Source organism: Cuculus canorus, chromosome 34 (assembly GCF_017976375.1).
Source record: "Cuculus canorus isolate bCucCan1 chromosome 34, bCucCan1.pri, whole genome shotgun sequence".
Classification (NCBI taxonomy): Eukaryota; Metazoa; Chordata; class Aves; order Cuculiformes; family Cuculidae; genus Cuculus; species Cuculus canorus.
Window position 1 is genome coordinate 343,425 of NC_071434.1, and position 18,906 is coordinate 362,330.

Here is an 18,906-nt window from a genome sequence, read left to right on the forward strand (position 1 = left end):
GAGCTCCATTCCCGGTTCTCCCTTCCATTGCCATCCCCGCGGGCTCCATTCCCGGTTCTCCCTTCCATCGCAGTCCCCGCGGCCTCCGTTCCCGGTTCTCCCTGCGGTTGCCGTCCCCGCGGGCTCCATTCCGGTGGTTAATTAAGCACTGAAGTGGTAATCAGGCCCCAGGGTGGCTTATGAGTCCCCAAATTGCCTAATTAGCACCCAGGCGAATAATTAATCCTCGCTGGTTGTCCGTCTGGGCTCGTTATTCCTCAAACCATCCGTAGTTCGCCTCAAATCCGGCTGCTCCGGATGCCGGGAGAGGCGTCGGTTGTGCCGCGCCGAGCAGCCGCAGAACCGGGGCTGCCACAAACCCGACCTCACCTCCCGGGGTGGCTTTGCTCAAATCTGGCTTTTTTCACCCCAAAAAAAAGGCGCCGAGGTCCGGTTTGGGGCTGGAGCGGCAGCTGCCGGCGGCGCTCCGGCCCTTCGTGCCGGGAAGAAACCAGACGGGAGCCAAAAGGGAAACGGCCACGAGCCCTGCGTTTATTTACAGTCGTACAAAACCTCGGTGCCGCGCCGGAAAAGGGGGAAACCGACCCAAACCGACCCAAATCGTCCTTTATAAAAGAGTGGGGCTGCACCGGCACAACAGTTCCACGGTAGCGGCGGCACAGATTCCCCCCGCGGTTCCCTACCGTAACCGCAACTCCTTCTAAAAACACCCAAAAACGAGAAGGGGAAAAAAAAGCAGCTAAAAACCAACCGTCCCTGCTCCGGGGATGCAGCCAGAGCGACCGCGGCAACAGGCAGAGCGCGACCGCGCGGTGCCGCAGCAGCCGGACGCGGTGGCGGCGGCGCTGCCGGGCTCAGAGGCGGCGCTGGTAGCCCGAGTGGACGCGGGCAGCGGGCAGGTAATCGCCGTAGCCGCCCGAGTAGCGGCTGTAGTCGGCGTGTGCATCCGGCAGCCGGCGGTAATCCATTGGCGACTTGGTGGGCGAGCGGCGGTACGCCAGCGGCGAGTCCGCTAACCGGCGGTAATCGGCGAGGTCGGAGAGCCGGCGCTCAGAGCCGTACCTGGACAGGAGAAGAGACGGGAGGTGAACGGGGGCGAAGGCAGCGGATCAAACGCCGCCAACGACCGCATCGCGCCTGGAGACGCGGCGCGGTGCCGGCAGAGGCCGGGGAAGCGGCACCCGCGTTCCGCGCTCCCCTCATCGCGGACGAAGCCCCCGTTCCCACCCCTCCCCGGGAATGGGATTGGCAGCGTCGGAGCCCACACGGCGCCCATCCTCGCGTGCGCGGTGTTAGTGAACCGTGCCGAGCGCGAGCCCGGCAGGCGGCGCGGATTGAGGCGCGGGGGCATGGGTTTTCCCCGCCAGGCGCCGTACCTTTTAGCCAGAGCGGAGGACTTTTTGTACGGATCGTCGTAGGCGGCGGCGCTGCGAGGCGGCGAGAGGCGGGTGCGCTCGTAGGGCGGTGCGACGGCGGCGGCGGCGGCCTGCGACAGGCCCAGGTAGGAAGCCGCCTGCTGCCCCAGCTGGCTCGGCGCGTCGTAGGCACTGCCCGGCTGGGCGCGGTAGGCGGCCGCCAGCGCGGCGGAGGAGGCCTGCTGTGCCGGGTACGACGCCGCCATCCCGCCAGAGGCCTGGGCGCGGTAGGCTGCCGTCAGCGGGGCCGAGGCCTGCGCCTTGTAGGACGCGGCAGCGGCCTGGCTGCTGTAGGAAGCGGCCGCTTGGGCGCCGTAGGTGGCCGAGAGCGCGGCGGCGGCGGACTGGCTGCCGTAGGAAGCAGGCAGGTTGGCACCGGGCTGGGCGCCGTAGGTAGCCGAGTGGCCGGCGGCGGGCTGGGCGCCGTAGGAGGCAGAGAGCGCGGCCGCTGGCTGGGCGCCGTAGGAACCGGAGTGGCCGGCAACGGGCTGGTAGGCGGCGGCGTGACCGGCCACCGCCTGGGCACCATAGGTGGCGTGCGCCGCCACGGCCTGGGCGCCGTAGGAGGCAGAGAGCGCGGCGGCAGGCTGGGCGCCGTAGGAGGCGGCGTGGCCGTCTATGGGCTGCGCGCCGTAGGAAGCGGCGTGGCCAGCGGCCTGGGCACCGTAGGAAGCCACGTGCGTGGCCATGGCTTGGGCGCTATAGGAGGCGGCAGGGCCGGCGGCGGCCTGGGCGCCATAAGCGGCAGCCTGGGTGCCGTAGGAGGTGGAGTAGCCGGTGGCGGCCTGCGCTCCGTAGGAGGAGGCCAGCGCGGCGGACTGGACGCCGTAGCCGGAGAGCTGGGAGGCAGCGGGCTGCGCGCCGTAGGAGGCGGCGGTGGGTTGGGCGCCGTAGGAGGCGAGGGAGTTGGCGGTAGCAGCCGGCTGGGCGCCGGAAGCGCCGAGGGAGCCGGCGGGCTGGGAGCGGTAGGCGCTGCCCAACGAGGCGGAGGGCTGGGCCCGGTACGCGGCGGCCTGGCCGGTGGTGGGCTGCGGGCGGTAGGCCGCGCCGAGCGAGGCCGAAGGCTGGGCGCGGTAGGCGGCCGGCTGCGCCGTCATGGGGAGCGTCACCGCCGCGTAGCTGGTGCGGCTCGGCGAGCGCCGGAGCGGACTGCGGTCCCTCCCGAAGTACGAGGGGGACGCGGGGCGGGCCTGCGCCTCGAAGGCGTCATACTTGGGGGCTGCGGCAGCGCCGAAGCGCGTCTGGTAATCGTAGAGGGAGTTGGCGGTAGCGTAGGCGGCCGGCGCGGGGAAGGCGGCGTCGGGCGGGCGGCGCTGCGGGTCGAAGCCCTCGGTCTTGGGCTGGAAGCGCTCGCGGTACTCGAGGGCCAGGCGCTTGCTCTTGTCGAGGGCGAGGGCGGGCGGCGCGGCCGCGGCACCGCCCTTCTTCTGGACGTTGGTGGAGAGCTCGACGTTGACGCGGCGCCCCTTCACCTCCTTCCCGTTCAGGTGCTCGATGGCGGCCTTGGCCTCCGCTTCGCTCTCCATGTGCACAAAGGCGTAGTCTGAGGCGGGGCGGGGAGAAAAGAGAGGGCGTTACAGGGGCCTCGCGCACCGCACGCTGAACCGGGAGCGCCGCAGCCCAGAGCGGAGCAGAGAGAGACGGAGCGACGGCGAAGGGGAGAGAGGAGGGGACACGGAGCGAGAACGAGAGGGAAGGGGAGAAGGAAGCGAGAGGGAAGGGGAGGAAGCGAGAGGGAAGGGGAAGAGAAGGAAGAAGGAAGCACCCAGCCGGGAGCCGCAGAGCACGGAGGTGGCGCGGCCGCAGAGATGCCGCGGAGCAAGGTGAGGGACAGCAGAAGTGGGGCCAGCGCACGAGCCGCTCCCCAGGCCAGGCCCGGCCACCGGATTTGGGGGTTCAGATGCCGCCGCGGTGGCCGAAGGTCGTCCCCTGTGGCACGACGGGTCCGGGAGGCCGGCACACGGAGCAGGGGGCACCGGAACCGGCACAGCTTTGCCGTACGGCTTGGCCTGGCACACAGTGCAAACCGCAGCCCGGTTCCTCTGCCAGCCCGTCCCTCCCGGCACCCCAAGAAGGGGACCCAACCCCCCCAAAACCGGCCGCGGGGCCACTGGATCCGTTTGGGGGGCTCCGCTGGGAAGTTGCATCCTGGTGGGATGGAGCCGGCACGGCTGCGACCTGGGACGAGAGAGCAGAGGCAACGTCACCCCGCGGCGCGGCGGAGGAGCAAGGGGGACCTTTTGGGGGGACAGGAGGAGGGGGGACACCGTCCCCTCGGTGCCGCGCAGTCGGGAATTTGGCGTCCCGTGGTTGTGCTGACAGGGAACGGTCGCACCGTGTGGAAGTGAAGCCGCAATTGGGATTTGGGGGAATGGCAGTAGGTTCCCACCGCCCAGGCCCGGAGCCGGTTGGGAAGAGCGGAGCCTGCGGAATTGAGGGGGGCAGACGAGCAACCAGCCCCCCGAGTTTTGTACCGGGGGGGCAGCAGGAGCAGCCAGCCCCCCCAGTTCCATGCAGGGGGACGGCAGGAGAACTCGGCTCCCCCCAGTTCCCAGTTAGGGGGCAACAGCCTCCCCCAGTCCCCCCAGTTCTGTGCTGGGGGGCAACACGAGGACTCCAGTTCCCCCCAGTTTCACCTTGGGGGTGGCAGGGGAACCCCGTTTTCTGTCGGGGGAGACAACACCAGGACCCAGTTTCCCCAGTTAACTACTGGGAGGGCAGCAGGACGACCCAGTTCTGTACTGGAGGACAGCAAGAGCACCCCGTTCCCCCCAACTTTAGTGTTGAGGGGTTCAGAAGGACCTAATTCCCCCCCCAGTTCTGTACTGGGCGGGCAGCAGGGGCACCCAGTTCCCCCCAGTTTCACTTTGAGGGGTTCAGAAAGACCCAGTTTCCCCCAGTTTTGTACTGGGAAGACAGCAGGAAGACCCGGGCCCTCCAGATTCCCCCAGTTTCCCCCCAGTTTTGTACTGGGAAGACAGCAGGAGGTCCAGATTCCCCCAGTTTTCTCCCAGTTTCCCCCTAGTTTTGTACTGGGAAGACAGCAGGAAGACCCGGGCCCTCCAGATTCCCCCAGTTTCCCCCCAGTTTTGTACTGGGAAGACAGCAGGAGGTCCAGATTCCCCCAGTTTCCCCCCAGTTTTGTACTGGGAAGACAGTAGGAGGCCCAGATTCCCCCAGTTTTGTACTGGGAAGACAGCAGGAGGTCCAGATTCCCCCAGTTTCCTTCCAGATTCCCCCAGTTTCCCCCTAGTTTTGTACTGGGAAGACAGCAGGAGGTCCAGATTCCCCCAGTTTCCCCCTAGTTTTGTACTGGGAAGACAGCAGGAGGTCCAGATTCCCCCAGTTTCCCCCCAGTTTTGTACTGGGAAGACAGCAGGAGGTCCAGATTCCCCCAGTTTCCCCCCAGTTTTGTACTGGGAAGACAGCAGGAGGTCCAGATTCCCCCAGTTTCCTTCCAGATTCCCCCAGTTTCCCCCCAGTTTTGTACTGGGAAGACAGCAGGAGGTCCAGATTCCCCCAGTTTCCCCCCAGTTTCCCCCTAGTTTTGTACTGGGAAGACAGCAGGAGGTCCAGATTCCCCCAGTTTCCTTCCAGATTCCCCCAGTTTCCCCCCAGTTTTGTACTGGGAAGACAGCAGGAGGTCCAGATTCCCCCAGTTTCCCCCTAGTTTTGTACTGGGAAGACAGCAGGAAGACCCGGTCCCTCCAGATTCCCCCAGTTTCCCCCCAGTTTTGTACTGGGAAGACAGCAGGAGGTCCAGATTCCCCCAGTTTCCCCCCAGTTTCGTACTGGGAAGACATCAGGAGGACCCAAGTCCCTCCAGCTTCCCCCCAGTTCCCCCCCAGTTTCACTCCGGGTGCCTCAGCAGGACCCGGTTCCCCCCCAGTTTCACACTGGGTGCCTTCAGCAGGACCCGGTTCCCCCCCAGTTTCACACTGGGTGCCTCAGCAGGACCCGGTTCCGCCCCCCCAGGCCCGGCGTGTCCCGCTACCTTTGACCACGTCGCACTCCACCACGGTCCCGTATTGCTGGAAGAGCGCCCGGAGCTCGGCGCTGGTACAAGCGGCCGAAACGTTCCCCACAAAGATTTTACAGGTGTTGGTGGGTCGCGGCCGCGAAGGTTCCACCACGATGCGGCGCCCGTGCAGTTGGTGCCCGTTGAGCTGCGCGATGGCGCGCGCGGCCGCCGCCTCGTCCCGCAGGTGGACGAAAGCGAACTGTTTCATCAGCGCGATGCCCAGCACCGGCCCCGCCGCGCCGCCGAACAGCTCGCTCAGCTCTTCCGCCGTCGCCTCTTCGGGGACGTTGCCCACGAAGAGTTTAATACCGGGGCGCATGGTTGGAGGAAGGAGAAGGGGGCAGCGGTTGAGCGCGGCCTCACAAAATGGCGGCGTCGCCTCAGCGCCGGGCGGGAAAGGGGAAAGGGGGGGAGCGGGAGAGCGAAGGGGGCGCGCGCTGCGCACTGCGCATGCGCGGGGCTGCCCCCCCACGGGCTCCGCGCGCGCCTTGCGCGCTGCGCATGCGTGCCGCTCCGTGCCCCGCCCATTCTGAGCTCGCCACCGCCTACTGAGGGCGCTGTCCGCACTGCGCATGCGCAGGGGGTCGTGTTTCTCCGCCCCCCCCCCCCCCCCAACCGGCTCTGCGCGCGGTTTCCGGGCTGCGCATACGTGTCGCCTCGTGCCCCGCCCACTCGGCGCTGTCAGATCTGCGCACGCGCGGGGCTGATGGGCTCCGTCTCCCGCCCACTCAGCGCAGGTTCTGCGCATGCGTTTCTCTGCCACGCCGCTCGCTCTCCCCGCCCACTGCGCATGCGCGAAGGGCTCGCCCTGTGTCCGCGCACGTGGTCGCCATTGCGCATGCGCGGCCTTCGCAGCCTCGAGAATGAGAGGAGGGGGATTGGGGGGGAGGTTTTGGGGGTCGCTGGGGGCATTGGGGGGGGTTGGGGAGGTGAGGAGGGGGTTTGGGGGTCCAAAGGGGGATTGGAGGGCAGAGGAGAGAGGTTTGGGGGTCCTTAGGGGGATTGAGGGGGTGAGGAGGGGGGTTTGGGGGTCCCATAGGGGATTGGGGGGGTGAGGAGGGGGGTTTGGGGGTCCCATAGGGGATTGGGGGGGTGAGGAGGGGGGTTTGGGGGTCCTTAGAGGGATTGGGGGGGTGAAGAGGGAGGTTTGGGGGTCCCATAGGGGATTGGGGGGGTGAGGAGGGGGGTTTGGGGGTCCTTAGGGGATGAAGAGGGAGGTTTGGGGGTCCCATAGGGGATTGGGGGGGTGAGGAGGGAGGTTTGAGGGTCCTTAGGGGGATTGGGGGGATGAGGAGGGGGGTTTGGGGGTCCTTAGGGGGATTGGGGGGGTGAGGAGAGAGGTTTGGGGGTCCCGAGAGGAGTTGGGGGATCCTGGAGGTGTGAGGAGGCGGTTGGGGGGCCCTTAGGGGGGTTGGGGGATCCTGGAGGTGTGAGGAGGGGATTGGGGGGCCCCTGGGGGGGTTGGGGGGGGGCTGAGGGATGAGGAAGGGGATTGGGGGGCCCTTAGGGGGGTTGGGGGGGGCTGAGGGATGAGGAAGGGGATTGGGGGGCCCCAAGGGGGGTTTGGGGGTCCCCTACAGTCATGGTCTCTGTTCCCCCCAACTCAGCTCAGACCCCGCGGCTCTAAAATCCATTTATTCACCCCAAAAGAAGTGCTGACAAAGGGGGGGGCGGCAGGGACACCCCCCCAAGACATCAGTGCCCCCCCAAAATGGGCTCAGAGCCCCCCCCAAAGGGATTAGAGCCCCCCAAAAAGGGCTCAAAGGCCCCCCCAAAAGAGATTGGGGTGCCCCCCAAAGGGATCAGGTCCCCTCCAAATGGCTCAGAGCCCCCCCAAAGGCATCAGAGCCCCCCAAAAAGGGATCAAAGGCCCCCCTAAAGAGATTGGGGTGCCCCGAAAGGGACCAGGTCCCCTCTAAATGGACTCAGAGCCCCCCCAAAGGCATCAGAGCCCCCCAAAAAGGGCTCAAAGGCCCCCCCCTAAGAGATTGGGGTGCCCCCCAAAGGGATCAGGTCCCCTCCAAATGGGCTCAGAGCCCCCCCCAAAGGCATCAGAGCCCCCCCCAAAAAGGGCTCAGAGCCCCCCCAAAGGCATCAGAGCCCCCCAAAAAAGGGCTCAGTGCCCCCTGAGAAGGCCCCAAAGCCTCCCAAAAGGGCTCAGAGCCCCCCCAAAGGCATCAGAGCCCCCCAAAAAGGGCTCAGAGCCCCCTCAAAGGCATCAGAACCCCCCAAAAAGGGCTCAGAGCCCCCTGAGAAGGCCCCAAAGCCTCCCCAAAGGGCTCAGAGCCCCCCCAAAGGCATCAAAGCCCCCCCAAAAAGGGCTCAGAGCCCCCTCAAAGGCATCAGAGCCCCCTCAAAGGCATCAGAACCCCCCAAAAAAGGGCTCAGAGCCCCCTGAGAAGGCCCCAAAGCCTCCCAAAAGGGCTCAGAGCCCCCCAAAAAGGGCTCAGAGCCCCCCAAAGGCATCAGAACCCCCCAAAAAAGGGCTCAGAGCCCCCAAAAAAGGACTCAGCACCCCCTGAGAAGGCCCCAAAGCCTCCCAAAAGGGGGTCAAAGCCCCCCCAAAGGCATCAGAGCCCCCCCAAAAAAAGCCCAAAGCCTCCCAAAAGGGGTCAGAGCCCCCCCAAAGGCATCAGAGGCCCCCAAAAAGGGCTCAGAGCCCCCCCGAAGGAATCAGAGCCCCCCAAAAAAGCCCAAAGCCTCCCAAAACGGGGTCAAAGCCCCCCCAAAGGAATCAGAGCCCCCCAAAAAAGGGCTCAGCGCCCCCTGAGAAGGCCCCAAAGCCTCCCAAAACGGGGTCAAAGCCCCCCCAAAGGCCTCAGAGCGCCCCAAAAAGGGCTCAGAGCCCCCTCAAAGGCATCAGAGCCCCCCCCAAAAAAGCCCAAAGCCTCCCAAAAGGGGATCAAAGCCCCCCCAAAGGCATCAGAGCCCCCCCAAAAAAGCCCAAAGCCTCCCAAAAGGGCTCAGAGCCCCCCCAAAGGAATCAGAGCCCCCCAAAAAAGGGCTCAGCGCCCCCTGAGAAGGCCCCAAAGCCTCCCAAAAGGGCTCAGAGCCCCCCCAAAGGCATCAGAGCCCCCCCAAAAAGGGCTCAGAGCCCCCTCAAAGGCATCAGAACCCCCCCAAAAGGATCAGAGGCCCCTGAGAAGGGCCCAAAGCCTCCCCAAAGGGGTCAGAGCCCCCTCAAAGGCATCAGAGCCCCCCAAAAAGTGGTCAAAGGTCCCTCTAAGAGATCGGGGTGCCCCCCAAAGGGATCAGGTCCCCCCCAAAGGGCTCAGAGCCCCCCCAAAGGCATCAGAGCCCCCCAAAAAGGGCTCAGAGTCCCTTAGAAAGGGATTAGAGCCCCCCAAAAAGGGCTCAGAGCCCCCTGAGAAGGCCCCAAAGCCTCCCAAAAGGGCTCAGAGCCCCCCCAAAGGCATCAGAGCCCCCCAAAAAGGGCTCAGAGCCCCCTCAAAGGCATCAGAACCCCCCAAAAAAGGGCTTAGAACCCCCTCAAAGGCATCAGAGCCCCCCCAAAAAAAGCCCAAAGCCTCCCAAAAGGGCTCAGAGCCCCCTAAAAAGCATCAGAGCCCCCCCAAAGGCATCAGAACCCCCTCAAAGTCATCAGAACCCCCCAAAAAAGGGCTCAGAGCCCCCTCAAAGGCATCAGAGCCCCCCAAAAAAGGGCTCAGAGCCCCCTGAGAAGACCCCAAAGCCTCCCAAAAGGGCTCAGAGCCCCCCTAAAGGCATCAGAACCCCCTCAAAGGCATCAGAACCCCCCAAAAAAGGGCTCAGCACCCCCTGAGAAGGCCCCAAAGCCTCCCAAAAGGGGGTCAAAGCCCCCCCAAAGGAATCAGAGCCCCCCAAAAAAGGGCTCAGAGCCCCCTCAAAGGCATCAGAACCCCCCAAAAAAAAGCCCAAAGCCTCCCAAAAGGGGGTCAAAGCCCCCCCAAAGACATCAGAGCCCCCCCAAAAAGCCCAAAGCCTCCCAAAAGGGAGTCAAAGCCCCCTCAAAGGCATCAGAGCCCCCCAAAAAAGGGCTCAGCGCCCCCTGAGAAGGCCCCAAAGCCTCCCAAAAGGGCTCAGAGCCCCCTCAAAGGCATCAGAGCCCCCCAAAAAAGGGCTCAGAGCCCCCTCAAAGGCATCAGAGCCCCCCCAAAAAAAGCCCAAAGCCTCCCAAAAGGGGGTCAAAGCCCCCCCAAAGGAATCAGAGCCCCCCAAAAAAGGGCTCAGTGCCCCCTGAGAAGGCCCCAAAGCCTCCCAAAAGGGCTCAGAGCCCCCCAAAAAAGGGCTCAGAGCCCCCTCAAAGGCATCAGAGCCCCCCCAAAAGGATCAGAGCGCCCCAAAAAGGGCTCAGAGCCCCCTCAAAGGCATCAGAGCGCCCCAAAAAGGGCTCAGAGCCCCCTCAAAGGCATCAGAGCCCCCCAGAAAAGGGCTCAGAGCCCCCCCAAAGGCATCAGAGCCCCCCAGAAAAGGGCTCAGAGCCCCCTCAAAGGCATCAGAGCCCCCCAAAAAAAGCCCAAAGCCTCCCAAAAGGGGGTCAAAGCCCCCCCAAAGGCATCAGAGCCCCCCCCAAAAAAAGCCCAAAGCCTCCCAAAAGGGGGGTCAAAGCCCCCCCTAAACTCTGGGGGTGCCTCACGCCAAGCCGTCCCTCACTTGCTGGACGACGCGGGCGCGGACGGCCCGAGCCTCGCTGGAGCCGTGCCCGGGGTGGGGGTCCTGGGGGGGCCCTTCGTGGGGCGCGCAGCCGTCGGGGAGCTCGAGGGGCATACGTCGGCGCAGGGCGATGTTGTGGAGGATGCAGCAGGCCAAGAAGATCTGGCAGACTTTTGGGGGGGCGTATTGGAGCCCCCCCCCGGCGCGAGAGCGGTCGAGGCAGCGGAAGCGAAGGCGGAGGAGAGCGAGGGTCCGGCGAAGGGGAGCCAAGGCCTGGCGGTGGAGGGCGTTATAGCGGCCTTCGGGGCCCCCCCGCGCCCCCAAAATGGGCGTCAGCAGCCACGGCTTCAGGGGGTACGAGTGGTCACCTGGGGGGGGGAAAAAAGAGGGGTGAGAGTCTGAAAGGGGGGGGGGGGGAGACCCCAAAAATGGGGGGGAAGGGGAGAAAGGGGGGGGTGAAATAAAGAGGGGGGGGCAAGAGGAGGGGTGAGAGTCTGAAAGTGGGGGGGCAGACCCCTAAAAATGGAGGGGAGGGGGGGGGATGAAATGGGGGGGGGGGGGAAAGAGGGGTGAGAGTCTGAAAAGGGGGGGGGAGACCCCTAAAATGGAGGGGAAGGGGAGAAAGGGGGGGGGGGAAAGAGGGGTGAGAGTCTGAAAGTGGGGGGGCAGACCCCAAAAATGGAGGGGAAGGGGGGGGATGAAATGGGGGGAGGGGGAAAGAGGGGTGAGAGTTTGAAAGTGGGGGGGCCAGACCCCAAAAATGGGGGGAAGGGGAGAAAGGGGGGGGTGAAGGAGGGGTGAGAGTCTGAAAGTGGGGGGGCAGACCCTAAAAATGGAGGAGAAGGGGGGGATGAAATGGGCCCCCCCCAGATCTCTAGGGCTCCCCCAGACCCCCAAGTCACCCCCACAGCCCCCCAAGTCACCCCCAGACCCCAAACCCCCCCTCTCCCCCAGACCCCTAAGCCCCCCCCCCGATCTCTAGGGCTCCCCCAGCCCCCCAAGTCACCCCCTCAGACACCTAAACCCCCCCCCCAGATCTCTAGGGCTCCCCCAGACCCCCAAGTCACCCCCCCAGCCCCCTATAGTACCCCCCCCCAGATCTCTAGGGCTCCCCCAGACCCCCAAGTCACCCCCTAAGCCCCCCCCCCAAGATCTCTAGGGCTCCCCCAGCCCCCCAAGTCACCCCCTAAGCCCCCCCCCAGATCTCTAGAGCTCCCACAGCCCCCCAAGTCACCCCCTAAGCCCTCCCAGGTCACCCCCAGACCCCAAACCCCCCCTCCCTCCCCCAGACCCCCAAGTCACCCCCAGCCCCCTAAGCTCCCCCTCCAGATCTTTAGGGCTCCCCCAGACCCCCCCAAGTCACCCCCTAAGCCCCCCCAGATCTCTAGGGCTCCCCCAGACCCCTAACCCCCCCTCCCCAGATCTCTAGGGCTCCCCCAGACCCCTATAGCGCCCCCCCCAGATCTCTAGGGCTCCCCCAGCCCCCCAAGTCACCCCCTAAGCCCCCCCCCCAGATCTCTAGGGCTCCCCCAGACCCCTATAGCGCCCCCCCCAGATCTCTAGGGCTCCCCCAGCCCCCCAAGTCACCCCCCCAGACACCTAAACCCCCCCCCCCCCCAGATCTCTAGGGCTCCCCCAGCCCCCCAAGTCACCCCCTAAACCCCCCCCCCCAGATCTCTAGGGCTCCCACAGCCCCCCAAGTCACCTCCACAGCCCCCCAGGTCACCCCCCCCCAGATCTCTGTGGCTCCCCAAGTCACCCCCTAAGCCCCCCCCAGATCTCTAGGGCTCCCCCAGACCCCTATAGCGCCCCCCCCAGATCTCTAGGGCTCCCCAGACCCCCAAGTCACACCCAGACCCCAAACCCCCCCCCTCCCCCAGACCCCCAAGTCACCCCCAGCCCCCTAAGCTCCCCCCCCAGATCTCTAGGGCTCCCCCAGACCCCCAAGTCACCCCCTAAGCCCCCCCCCCCCCAGATCTCTAGGGCTCCCCCAGACCCCCAAGCCGCCCCCCCCAGACCCCTAACCCCCCCCCCCCAGATCTCTAGGGCCCCCCCAGCCCCCCCAAGCCCCCCCCTCACCCAGCAGCCAGGCGCCGTGCGGCCGCGCTCCCTCCATCAGCCGCGCCACGGCCGAGTTCTCCAGGACGGCGGCGTTGGGACACGACCCGGGGAATTTAGCCACGACGTTGGTGATGGCGCCGGCGGCGTCGCACACCACCTGCATGTTGATGGAGTGGTAGTTGGCGGCGTTACGGTAAGCCGGCTCGTTCTCCGACGGCGCACGCAGCGCCACGTGCATGCCGCCAACCAAACCCAAAACGCCGGGAAACGTTCCGGTGGGAGTGACGGCGACGGCGGCTTCGACGGCGTTGGGGAAAGCGATGTAACGCGTGGCGCGGCGCTGCAGCGCTTCCAGGAACTGCGCCAAGCAGTTGGACATGGCGGATTGGCTGATGCCGGTGGAGTGGCGCGTGGCCGTTTGGAAAGAGCCGGAAGCCAAGAAGGTGAGGGCCGAGGTGACTTTGACGGCCACGGGCAGGGCGTGGCTGCGGCCCGTCAGGCTCTCGAGGTCGGCGCCCAGCTCGCGGCACAGGGCGGCGATGGCGGCTTTGTCGAGGCGGTAGCGCCGCAGCACTTGCTCCTCGCTCAGGTCCAGGAAGGAGCAGCGCGCGCGGTACACGCGGTGCTCGGGGTAGAAGCGGCGGCGGCGGCTGCGCTTGCGGCGAGGAGACGGGGAGGAGGCGGAGGTGGAGGAGGAGGAGGCGTCCACGCTGCCATCACGCACCCGGCGCAGCAGCAGCACCGCCTCCGACATGGCCGCGGAGAGGGGGCGGGGCTAAGGGAGGGGGCGGGGCTAGAGCGAGGTGAGAGGGAAGGGGCGGGGCTATGTGGGGGTAGGGCTATGTGAGGGGTGGGGCTAGGCCGAGGGAGGTGGGACTGAAGGGGTGGGGCTATGTGAGGGGGCGGGGCTAGAGCGAGGGAGGTGGGGCTATGTGGGGGTGGGGCTATGTGGGGGTGGGGCTATGTGAGGGGCGGGGCTAGGCCGAGGGAGGTGGGACTGAAGGGGTGGGGCTAAAAGAGGAAGGTAAGTGTAAAGGGAGGGGTGGGGCTAGAAGGAAGGGGTGTGGCTAAATGGGAAGCAGGTGGGGCTCTGTGGGGTGGGGCTAAAGGAGGAAGGTGGGTGTAAAGGGAGGGGTGGGGCTAGAGGGAAGGGGTGTGGCTATGGGAGGGGGTGGGGTTAAAGGAGGAAGGTGGGCATAAAGGGAAGGGGCTGGGCTAGGTCAAAGGTTAGTCTCAAGGGGTGGGGCTAGAGGGAAGGGGTGGGGCTATATGGGGTGGGGCTAAAGGAGGAAGGTGGGTGCAAAGGGAGGGGTGGGGCTAGAGGGAAGGGGTGTGGCTAAATGGGGAAGTGGGTGGGGCTATGTGAGGGGGTGGGGCTATGTGGGGGTGGAGCTATAGGAGGAAGGTGGTTGCAAAGGGGGTGGGGCTAGAGGGAAGGGGTGTGGCTAAATGGGAAGTGGGTGGGGCTAAAGCGTGGGGATAAATGGAGGGGTGGAGCTAGAGGGGAAGTGGGTGGGCTAAAAGGAAAGGGGCAGGGCTATAGAGTGACAAGGCTACAGGGAGTGGGCGGGGCTAGAGGGGAAGGGGCGGGGCTAGAAAGTAGAGCAAGCCTAGAGGGAGTGGACTAAATGGGAGGGGGGCGGGGCTAGAGGGAGAGGGCGGGGCTAGAAGGAGGTGGGGCTGGAGGGGTGGGGTTTAGAGGGAGATGTGGGTGGGGCTAAGAGGGGCGGAGCCAATCGAAGGGGGCGTGGTTCTGTGGATGGGGCGGAGCCGGAGCAAAGGCCACCTGCGGCAGGGGCGGGGCTACGGGAAGTGGGCGGGGCCAGAGGATTCGGGTGGTTCCATTGAGGGGGCGGGGCCCGATGGAGGGGGCGTGGTCGGAGGGAGGGCGGTTCTCGGGGAGGGGGCGTGGCTCCGCGCTGGGGGCGGGTCCGGCCGCGGTCCCGGTCGCCTCCCGGTGGCGGGGGGGGTAGGGGGGGGGTTTCCCCGGCGGTGCGACCTGCGGGTCCCGTCGGGGGAAGCGTTCCCGCTCCGCTCGCGCTTCGCCGCCGCCGCTGCGGCCCCTCCGAGCCCCGCCCCTCCCTCCCCGCCGCTCCCATTGGGCTCTGCTCCCACCACGTGACCGGGAAGTCCCGCCCCCTCCTCCCTCCACCTCCACCCATTCATCTCCGGGCGCCGCAGCCGCCGCACGTGATTGGCCGGGGGAGGGACTGCGCGCGCGCGCTCTGCCATCGCTGACGTCACTCCTGGCTCGGCCAATCGCGCGCGGGCGTCCCTCCCGTCGCGGCCAATCAGCGCGCGCAGTGGGCGGGGCTTCGCGGGGCGGGGGCGTGGCCAAGGCGGCCGCCATTTTGTTGGCGTCAGCGTCGCGGCGAGGGGGGAGCGCGGGGCCGCGGTGAGAAATGGGGGGGGGGGGTGGGGGTGAGGGGTGAAGCGGAGCCGGTCCCGGCGGTACTGGGTGTCCCGAGAGGTTTAGGGCGGATCCCAGGGGGTCGGAGGTTGCGAGGGGTGCAGGGGAGACCAAGGGATTTGGAAGGACCAAAGGGTTCTGGGGGTCCCGGGGGTTGGGAGGGGTCCCGGGGGGGCGGGGAGGATCGAGGGGCTTTGGGGGTCCCAGGGGTGCAGAGAGGGTCCCAGGGGTGCGGGGAGGACCAATGGGTTTTGGGGGTCCCAGGGGTTGGGAGGGGTTCCAGGGGGAAGGGAGGACCAAGGGGTTCTGGGGATCCCAGGGGTTGAGAGGGGTCCCGGGGGGGCGGGGAGGATCGAGGGGTTTTGGGGGTCCCAGGAGTGCAGAGAGGGTCTCAGGGGTGCGGGGAGGACCAAGGGGTTTTGGGGGTCCCAGGGCTTGGGAGGGGTCCCAGGGGTGCAGGAAGGACCAAGGGGTTCTTGGGGGTCCTAGAGGTTGGGGGGTGTTAGAGGTTTTCGGAAGGACCAAAGGGTTCTTGGGGGTCCCAGGGGTGCAGAGCAGACCAGGGGGGTTTGGGGGAGATCAAGGGGTTCTGGTGAGGTTCCAGGAGTTTGGAAGCATCAAGAAGTTCTTGAGCATCCCAGGGAGGATCAAGGGATTTTTGAGGCTTCCAGGGGTTTGTAGAGAGTAAGGGGTCATTAAGGATCCTGAGGGTTCGAGGGGGTCCCAACTTTCGGGGAGGACCAAGGGGGTTTTGGGGGGTCCCAGGGGATTGAAGAGGGTCCCAGGTTTCTGGAAGGACGAGGGTGTTCTTGGGGGTTCCAGGGGGTCTCTAGAAGTTCAAGGGGTTCAGGGGAATCTGGGGAGTTTGGGGGGATCAAGGGGTTCTTGGTGGTTTAAGGGGTGTAAGAAGGACTAAGGGCTTATTGGGGGGTCTCAGAGGCGCAGGGGGGTTCCAGTTGTTTGGAAGGATAAAGGGGTTTGGAGGGACCCAAGGGTTTGGGGGGGTCCTGGGTGTTTGGAGGGATCCAGGGGGTTCTGAGGGGTCCCAAGGGTGCCCGGGGGGACCAATGCATTCTTGGGGGTCCCAGGACTTTGGGGGGCCCAAAGGGTTTGGGGGAGTCTCCGGGGCTTTGTGGTCTGAGGGAAGCAGGATGGGATTCTGCAGCTCCACTCAGGGTTTGAGGGGTTCCCTGGAGGTGGGGGGGATCACTCCCTTCGGCCCTTCCCGGGCAAGGAGAGCTCTTGGGGTGCAGGGGGGTGTGGGCTGAGCCCCTGAACCCCCCGAACCTCAGGCTGGGCGAAATGGTGAAGCTTTTCATTGGGAACCTTCCGCGCGAGGCGACGGAGCAGGAGATCCGCTCGCTCTTCGAGCAGTACGGGAAGGTGCTGGAGTGCGACATCATCAAGAACTACGGCTTCGTCCACATCGAGGACAAAACGGCGGCCGAAGACGCCATCCGGAACCTCCACCACCACAAACTCCACGGCGTCTGCATCAACGTGGAGGCGAGCAAGAACAAGAGCAAAGCCTCCACCAAGCTGCACGTGGGCAACATCAGCCCGGCCTGCACCAACCTGGAGCTGCGGGCCAAGTTCGAGGAGTACGGCCCCGTCATCGAGTGTGACATCGTTAAGGATTACGCCTTCGTCCACATGGAGCGCGCCGAAGACGCCGTCGAGGCCATCCGCGGGCTGGACAACACCGAGTTCCAAGGTGATCCGCGCCGCCTGGGTCGGAATAGGTAGCGCCGGGCTGAGCCCGGAGACAGCAGGTCAGGTAGGAGACGACGGCGTACGCGGAGCTTCTGCTCCCGCCGCCGTTCCGGGAGGGTTTTCCACGGGCGCGGGGTTGGATCCGTGACACCGATGCTGCGAGGGGCGCTTGGTGCCGCCGCTGAGGGTGTTCGATGCTTTGTTTGTCTTGTGGGGCGAGCGGCTTCGCGGAGAGCCGTGTCCCGCTGCCGGCGGCACCGCGCTGGCCGGCCGGCGGCCTTTCAGCCGGCAGAATCGTTCCCCAGCGTTGGCGTTGCCGCAGCGGCTTTGCGTTTGTGCGGAGAGCGGCTCCGCAGCAGTGGCTTTTGTAGGAAAAAAGGGGAGATTCGTCCCCGACACAGCAGATTTGGCGCAGGCTCCGGCGCTGGGAGCTCATGGCGCAGCCAGGAACCCCGGGGGCGCCCCTGCTCTGCCGGGAAGTGGGGTGAAAACGGGTGATCACGGGCAAACCGGCACCGCGCTGCGGATTGGTGCTTCCCATGTGCGTTTGCTGCCGGAACGGGCAGCGTGAGAGGCCCGAAACGGTGTCAAAACTCTGCTTTTCGGGCTCGCTGGTGGTTTAGTTCCCTCCGTGCGCCGCGGCGGATAACCACAGCCTCTCCCCTCTCGTGTCTCTCCTCAAGGCAAGCGGATGCGCGTGCAGTTGTCCACCAGCCGGCTCCGGACGGCGCCCGGGATGGGAGACAAGAGCGGCTGCTACCGCTGCGGGAAGGAGGGGCACTGGTCTAAGGAGTGCCCGGTCGATCGCCCGGGCCAAGTGGCGGACTTTGCCGAGGCCTATAACGAGCAGTACGGCGCCGTGCGCACGCCCTACGCCACCGGCTACGGCGATGCCGTCTATTACGATGAGGCCTACGGCGGGATGGCCGACTACTACAAGCGCTACCGCGTCCGCTCCTACGCCACGGCCTCTGCGTACGACGCCTACGCGGAGCAGACCATGGCCCAGTTCTCCCAGTATGCCCAGTACTCCCAGGTCCAGTCCTCGGCCATGGCCGCCACCACAGCCATGGCCAGTCGCATCCCCACCACCCTTGACGCGTACGATCGAGCTCTGCTGCCGACCCCGGGCGCGGCGGCCGCCGTCGCCGCCGCCGCCACTGCCGCCGCGGCGGCCGCCTCCTCCTCCTATTACACCCGAGATCGAAGCCCCCTGCGCCGCACGGCCGCCGCGGCCACCACCGTCGGAGAGGCCTACACGTACGAGCGCGGGCAGCTCTCGCCAGTCTCCTCGGTTGCCCGCGCCTCGCTCTACGACATGCAGCGGTTCGAGCGGGATCCGTACGCGGAGCGAACGCGGTATTCCGCCTTTTGAGCCCCACCGAGGTGAGCGCCGATGCTGGGGGACGCCGTAAGGGCCGCCCCCGATGCTGGGGGACGCCAGACGAACCGCTCCCGGCGCTTCCGGGTGCCGGGCAGGCCATCCCGGCGCTGCCGATGCCGGACAAGCCGTCTTTTGCGCTGGTGGGTGCCGGATGAGCCACGTCTGGCGTTGCCAACCGGTTGGGTCACCCTTGGCCGATGCCGGATGGTTTGGGCCTGGGAAACACTGGGCCGGCGACGAGCACCGCGACGGCCCCGTTTGGCGCTGCTGCCAGCGGAACTGGGCTGCTGCGTGGCGCTTACTGGGAACGCTGGGCTGCCACCAGGCCCCGCGACAGCCCTCTCCGGTGACGCCGGTGTCGGGTGAGCCATCCCCGGCGCTGCCGAGGCCGGAGCTCGGTTCCTAAGCGGCGTTTACTGGCAACTCTGGGCTGGCACTGTGCCGAACGCAGCATTCCCACCGTAGCAGAGCGCCGGGAGCGCGCCGTGCCCTGTGCCGCCGTCACCGGGTTGGGGTCAGGGGGGGGGATGGATTCCCCCTATCTTTCCCCCCCATCCTTTCACCGCCCTCCCCCTCACCTCTCTGCTCTCTTCCAGGTCCGGCGGCCTCGGATGGATCCCACGTGTCCCCCCCACCGCCTGCACCCCTCCTTTTTTTGTACGGAGTCGCCCCCAAACCCCTTCGGGCCTTCCTCGCCCCCCACCCCGCGGATTGGGGTCCCCCCGGGGTTCCTCCCCCCTTTTCCCACCACAATGAAGGTTTTCACTGCTCTGTGTCCGCTCGTCCTTTCTTGGGGGGGGGAACCAGGAGAGGGTTTGGGGGTCCGGAACGATGGGAATGAGGGAAAATGAGGAGGTGGGAGAGGTTCTGTGATCCCCTGGGGATTAATTAAGGTGAAACGACACCAAACTTGGAATTATGGGAGCAAGAAAACGTCAACTGGGAGAGCTGCGGTTCCATCGGAGCGTTTGGAAGAAGGATCTCATAACTGTCTCTGAAAAAGCAAATTTTACCTCAAATATTCTTCAATCTCCTCATTAACTCCCCCAAAATCAACTTTTACCTCAAATTTTCTTCAATCTCCTCATTAACTCCCCCAAAAAAACCAACTTTTACCTCAAATTTTCTTCAATCTCCTCATTAACTCCCCCAAAAAATCAACTTTTACCTCAAATTTTCTTCATTCTCCTCATTAACTCCCCCAAAAACCAACTTTTACCTCAAGTTTTCTTCAATCTTCTCATTAACTCCCACAAAAACCAACTTTTAC

General features: G+C 65.7%; 3 protein-coding genes across 5 annotated transcripts; 1 reads left to right on the top strand and 2 right to left on the bottom strand.

Moving 5' to 3' along the window:
* Positions 1-42: 42 nt before the first annotated feature.
* Positions 43-5,923, bottom strand: LOC104066452 (RNA-binding protein 14-like). 2 transcript variants are annotated; one of them, XM_054052468.1, is made up of 3 exons: positions 5,410-5,923; positions 1,377-2,958; positions 43-1,062 (listed from the first exon to the last, which is right to left on the bottom strand). In XM_054052468.1, the coding sequence occupies exons 1-3, from the start codon at positions 5,753-5,755 to the stop codon at positions 855-857; spliced, it is 2,136 nt and encodes a 711-aa protein (XP_053908443.1). In that variant the 5' UTR covers positions 5,756-5,923; the 3' UTR covers positions 43-854. The 2 variants fall into 2 exon arrangements, with proteins under 2 accessions (XP_053908443.1, XP_053908445.1); XM_054052470.1 differs by lacking the exon at positions 1,377-2,958 and having other exon boundaries at positions 869-1,062; positions 5,410-5,881.
* Positions 5,924-10,047: 4,124 nt separating this feature from the next.
* On the bottom strand, positions 10,048-12,940 carry LOC128849827 (putative nuclease HARBI1). Its single transcript, XM_054052451.1, has 2 exons — positions 12,148-12,940; positions 10,048-10,436 (listed from the first exon to the last, which is right to left on the bottom strand). The coding sequence occupies exons 1-2, from the start codon at positions 12,881-12,883 to the stop codon at positions 10,048-10,050; spliced, it is 1,125 nt and encodes a 374-aa protein (XP_053908426.1). The 5' UTR covers positions 12,884-12,940.
* A 1,496-nt stretch (positions 12,941-14,436) lies between these two features.
* Positions 14,437-18,389, top strand: LOC128849842 (RNA-binding protein 4B-like). Of its 2 annotated transcripts, XM_054052471.1 has the most exons (4): positions 14,437-14,524; positions 15,832-16,253; positions 16,936-17,638; positions 18,233-18,389. In XM_054052471.1, the coding sequence occupies exons 2-3, from the start codon at positions 15,842-15,844 to the stop codon at positions 17,625-17,627; spliced, it is 1,104 nt and encodes a 367-aa protein (XP_053908446.1). In that variant the 5' UTR covers positions 14,437-14,524; positions 15,832-15,841; the 3' UTR covers positions 17,628-17,638; positions 18,233-18,389. The 2 variants fall into 2 exon arrangements, with proteins under 2 accessions (XP_053908446.1, XP_053908447.1); XM_054052472.1 differs by lacking the exon at positions 16,936-17,638 and having other exon boundaries at positions 15,832-16,316.
* The last annotated feature ends 517 nt before the right edge of the window (positions 18,390-18,906 follow it).

Excerpts from the sequence above, each read along its gene's own strand:
- LOC128849842 (XM_054052471.1), top strand. The coding sequence starts at position 15,842 with ATGGTGAAGCTTTTCATTGGGAACCTTCCGCGCGAGGCGACGGAGCAG. Across the intron at positions 16,254-16,935 it reads GGACAACACCGAGTTCCAAG|GCAAGCGGATGCGCGTGCAG; the intron begins GTGATCCGCGCC and ends TCTCTCCTCAAG.
- LOC104066452 (XM_054052468.1), bottom strand. The coding sequence starts at position 5,755 with ATGCGCCCCGGTATTAAACTCTTCGTGGGCAACGTCCCCGAAGAGGCG. Across the intron at positions 2,959-5,409 it reads GGAGTGCGACGTGGTCAAAG|ACTACGCCTTTGTGCACATG; the intron begins GTAGCGGGACAC and ends GCCCCGCCTCAG. Across the intron at positions 1,063-1,376 it reads TCCTCCGCTCTGGCTAAAAG|GTACGGCTCTGAGCGCCGGC; the intron begins GTACGGCGCCTG and ends TCTCCTGTCCAG.
- LOC128849827 (XM_054052451.1), bottom strand. The coding sequence starts at position 12,883 with ATGTCGGAGGCGGTGCTGCTGCTGCGCCGGGTGCGTGATGGCAGCGTG. Across the intron at positions 10,437-12,147 it reads GCACGGCGCCTGGCTGCTGG|GTGACCACTCGTACCCCCTG; the intron begins GTGAGGGGGGGG and ends TCCCCCCCCCAG.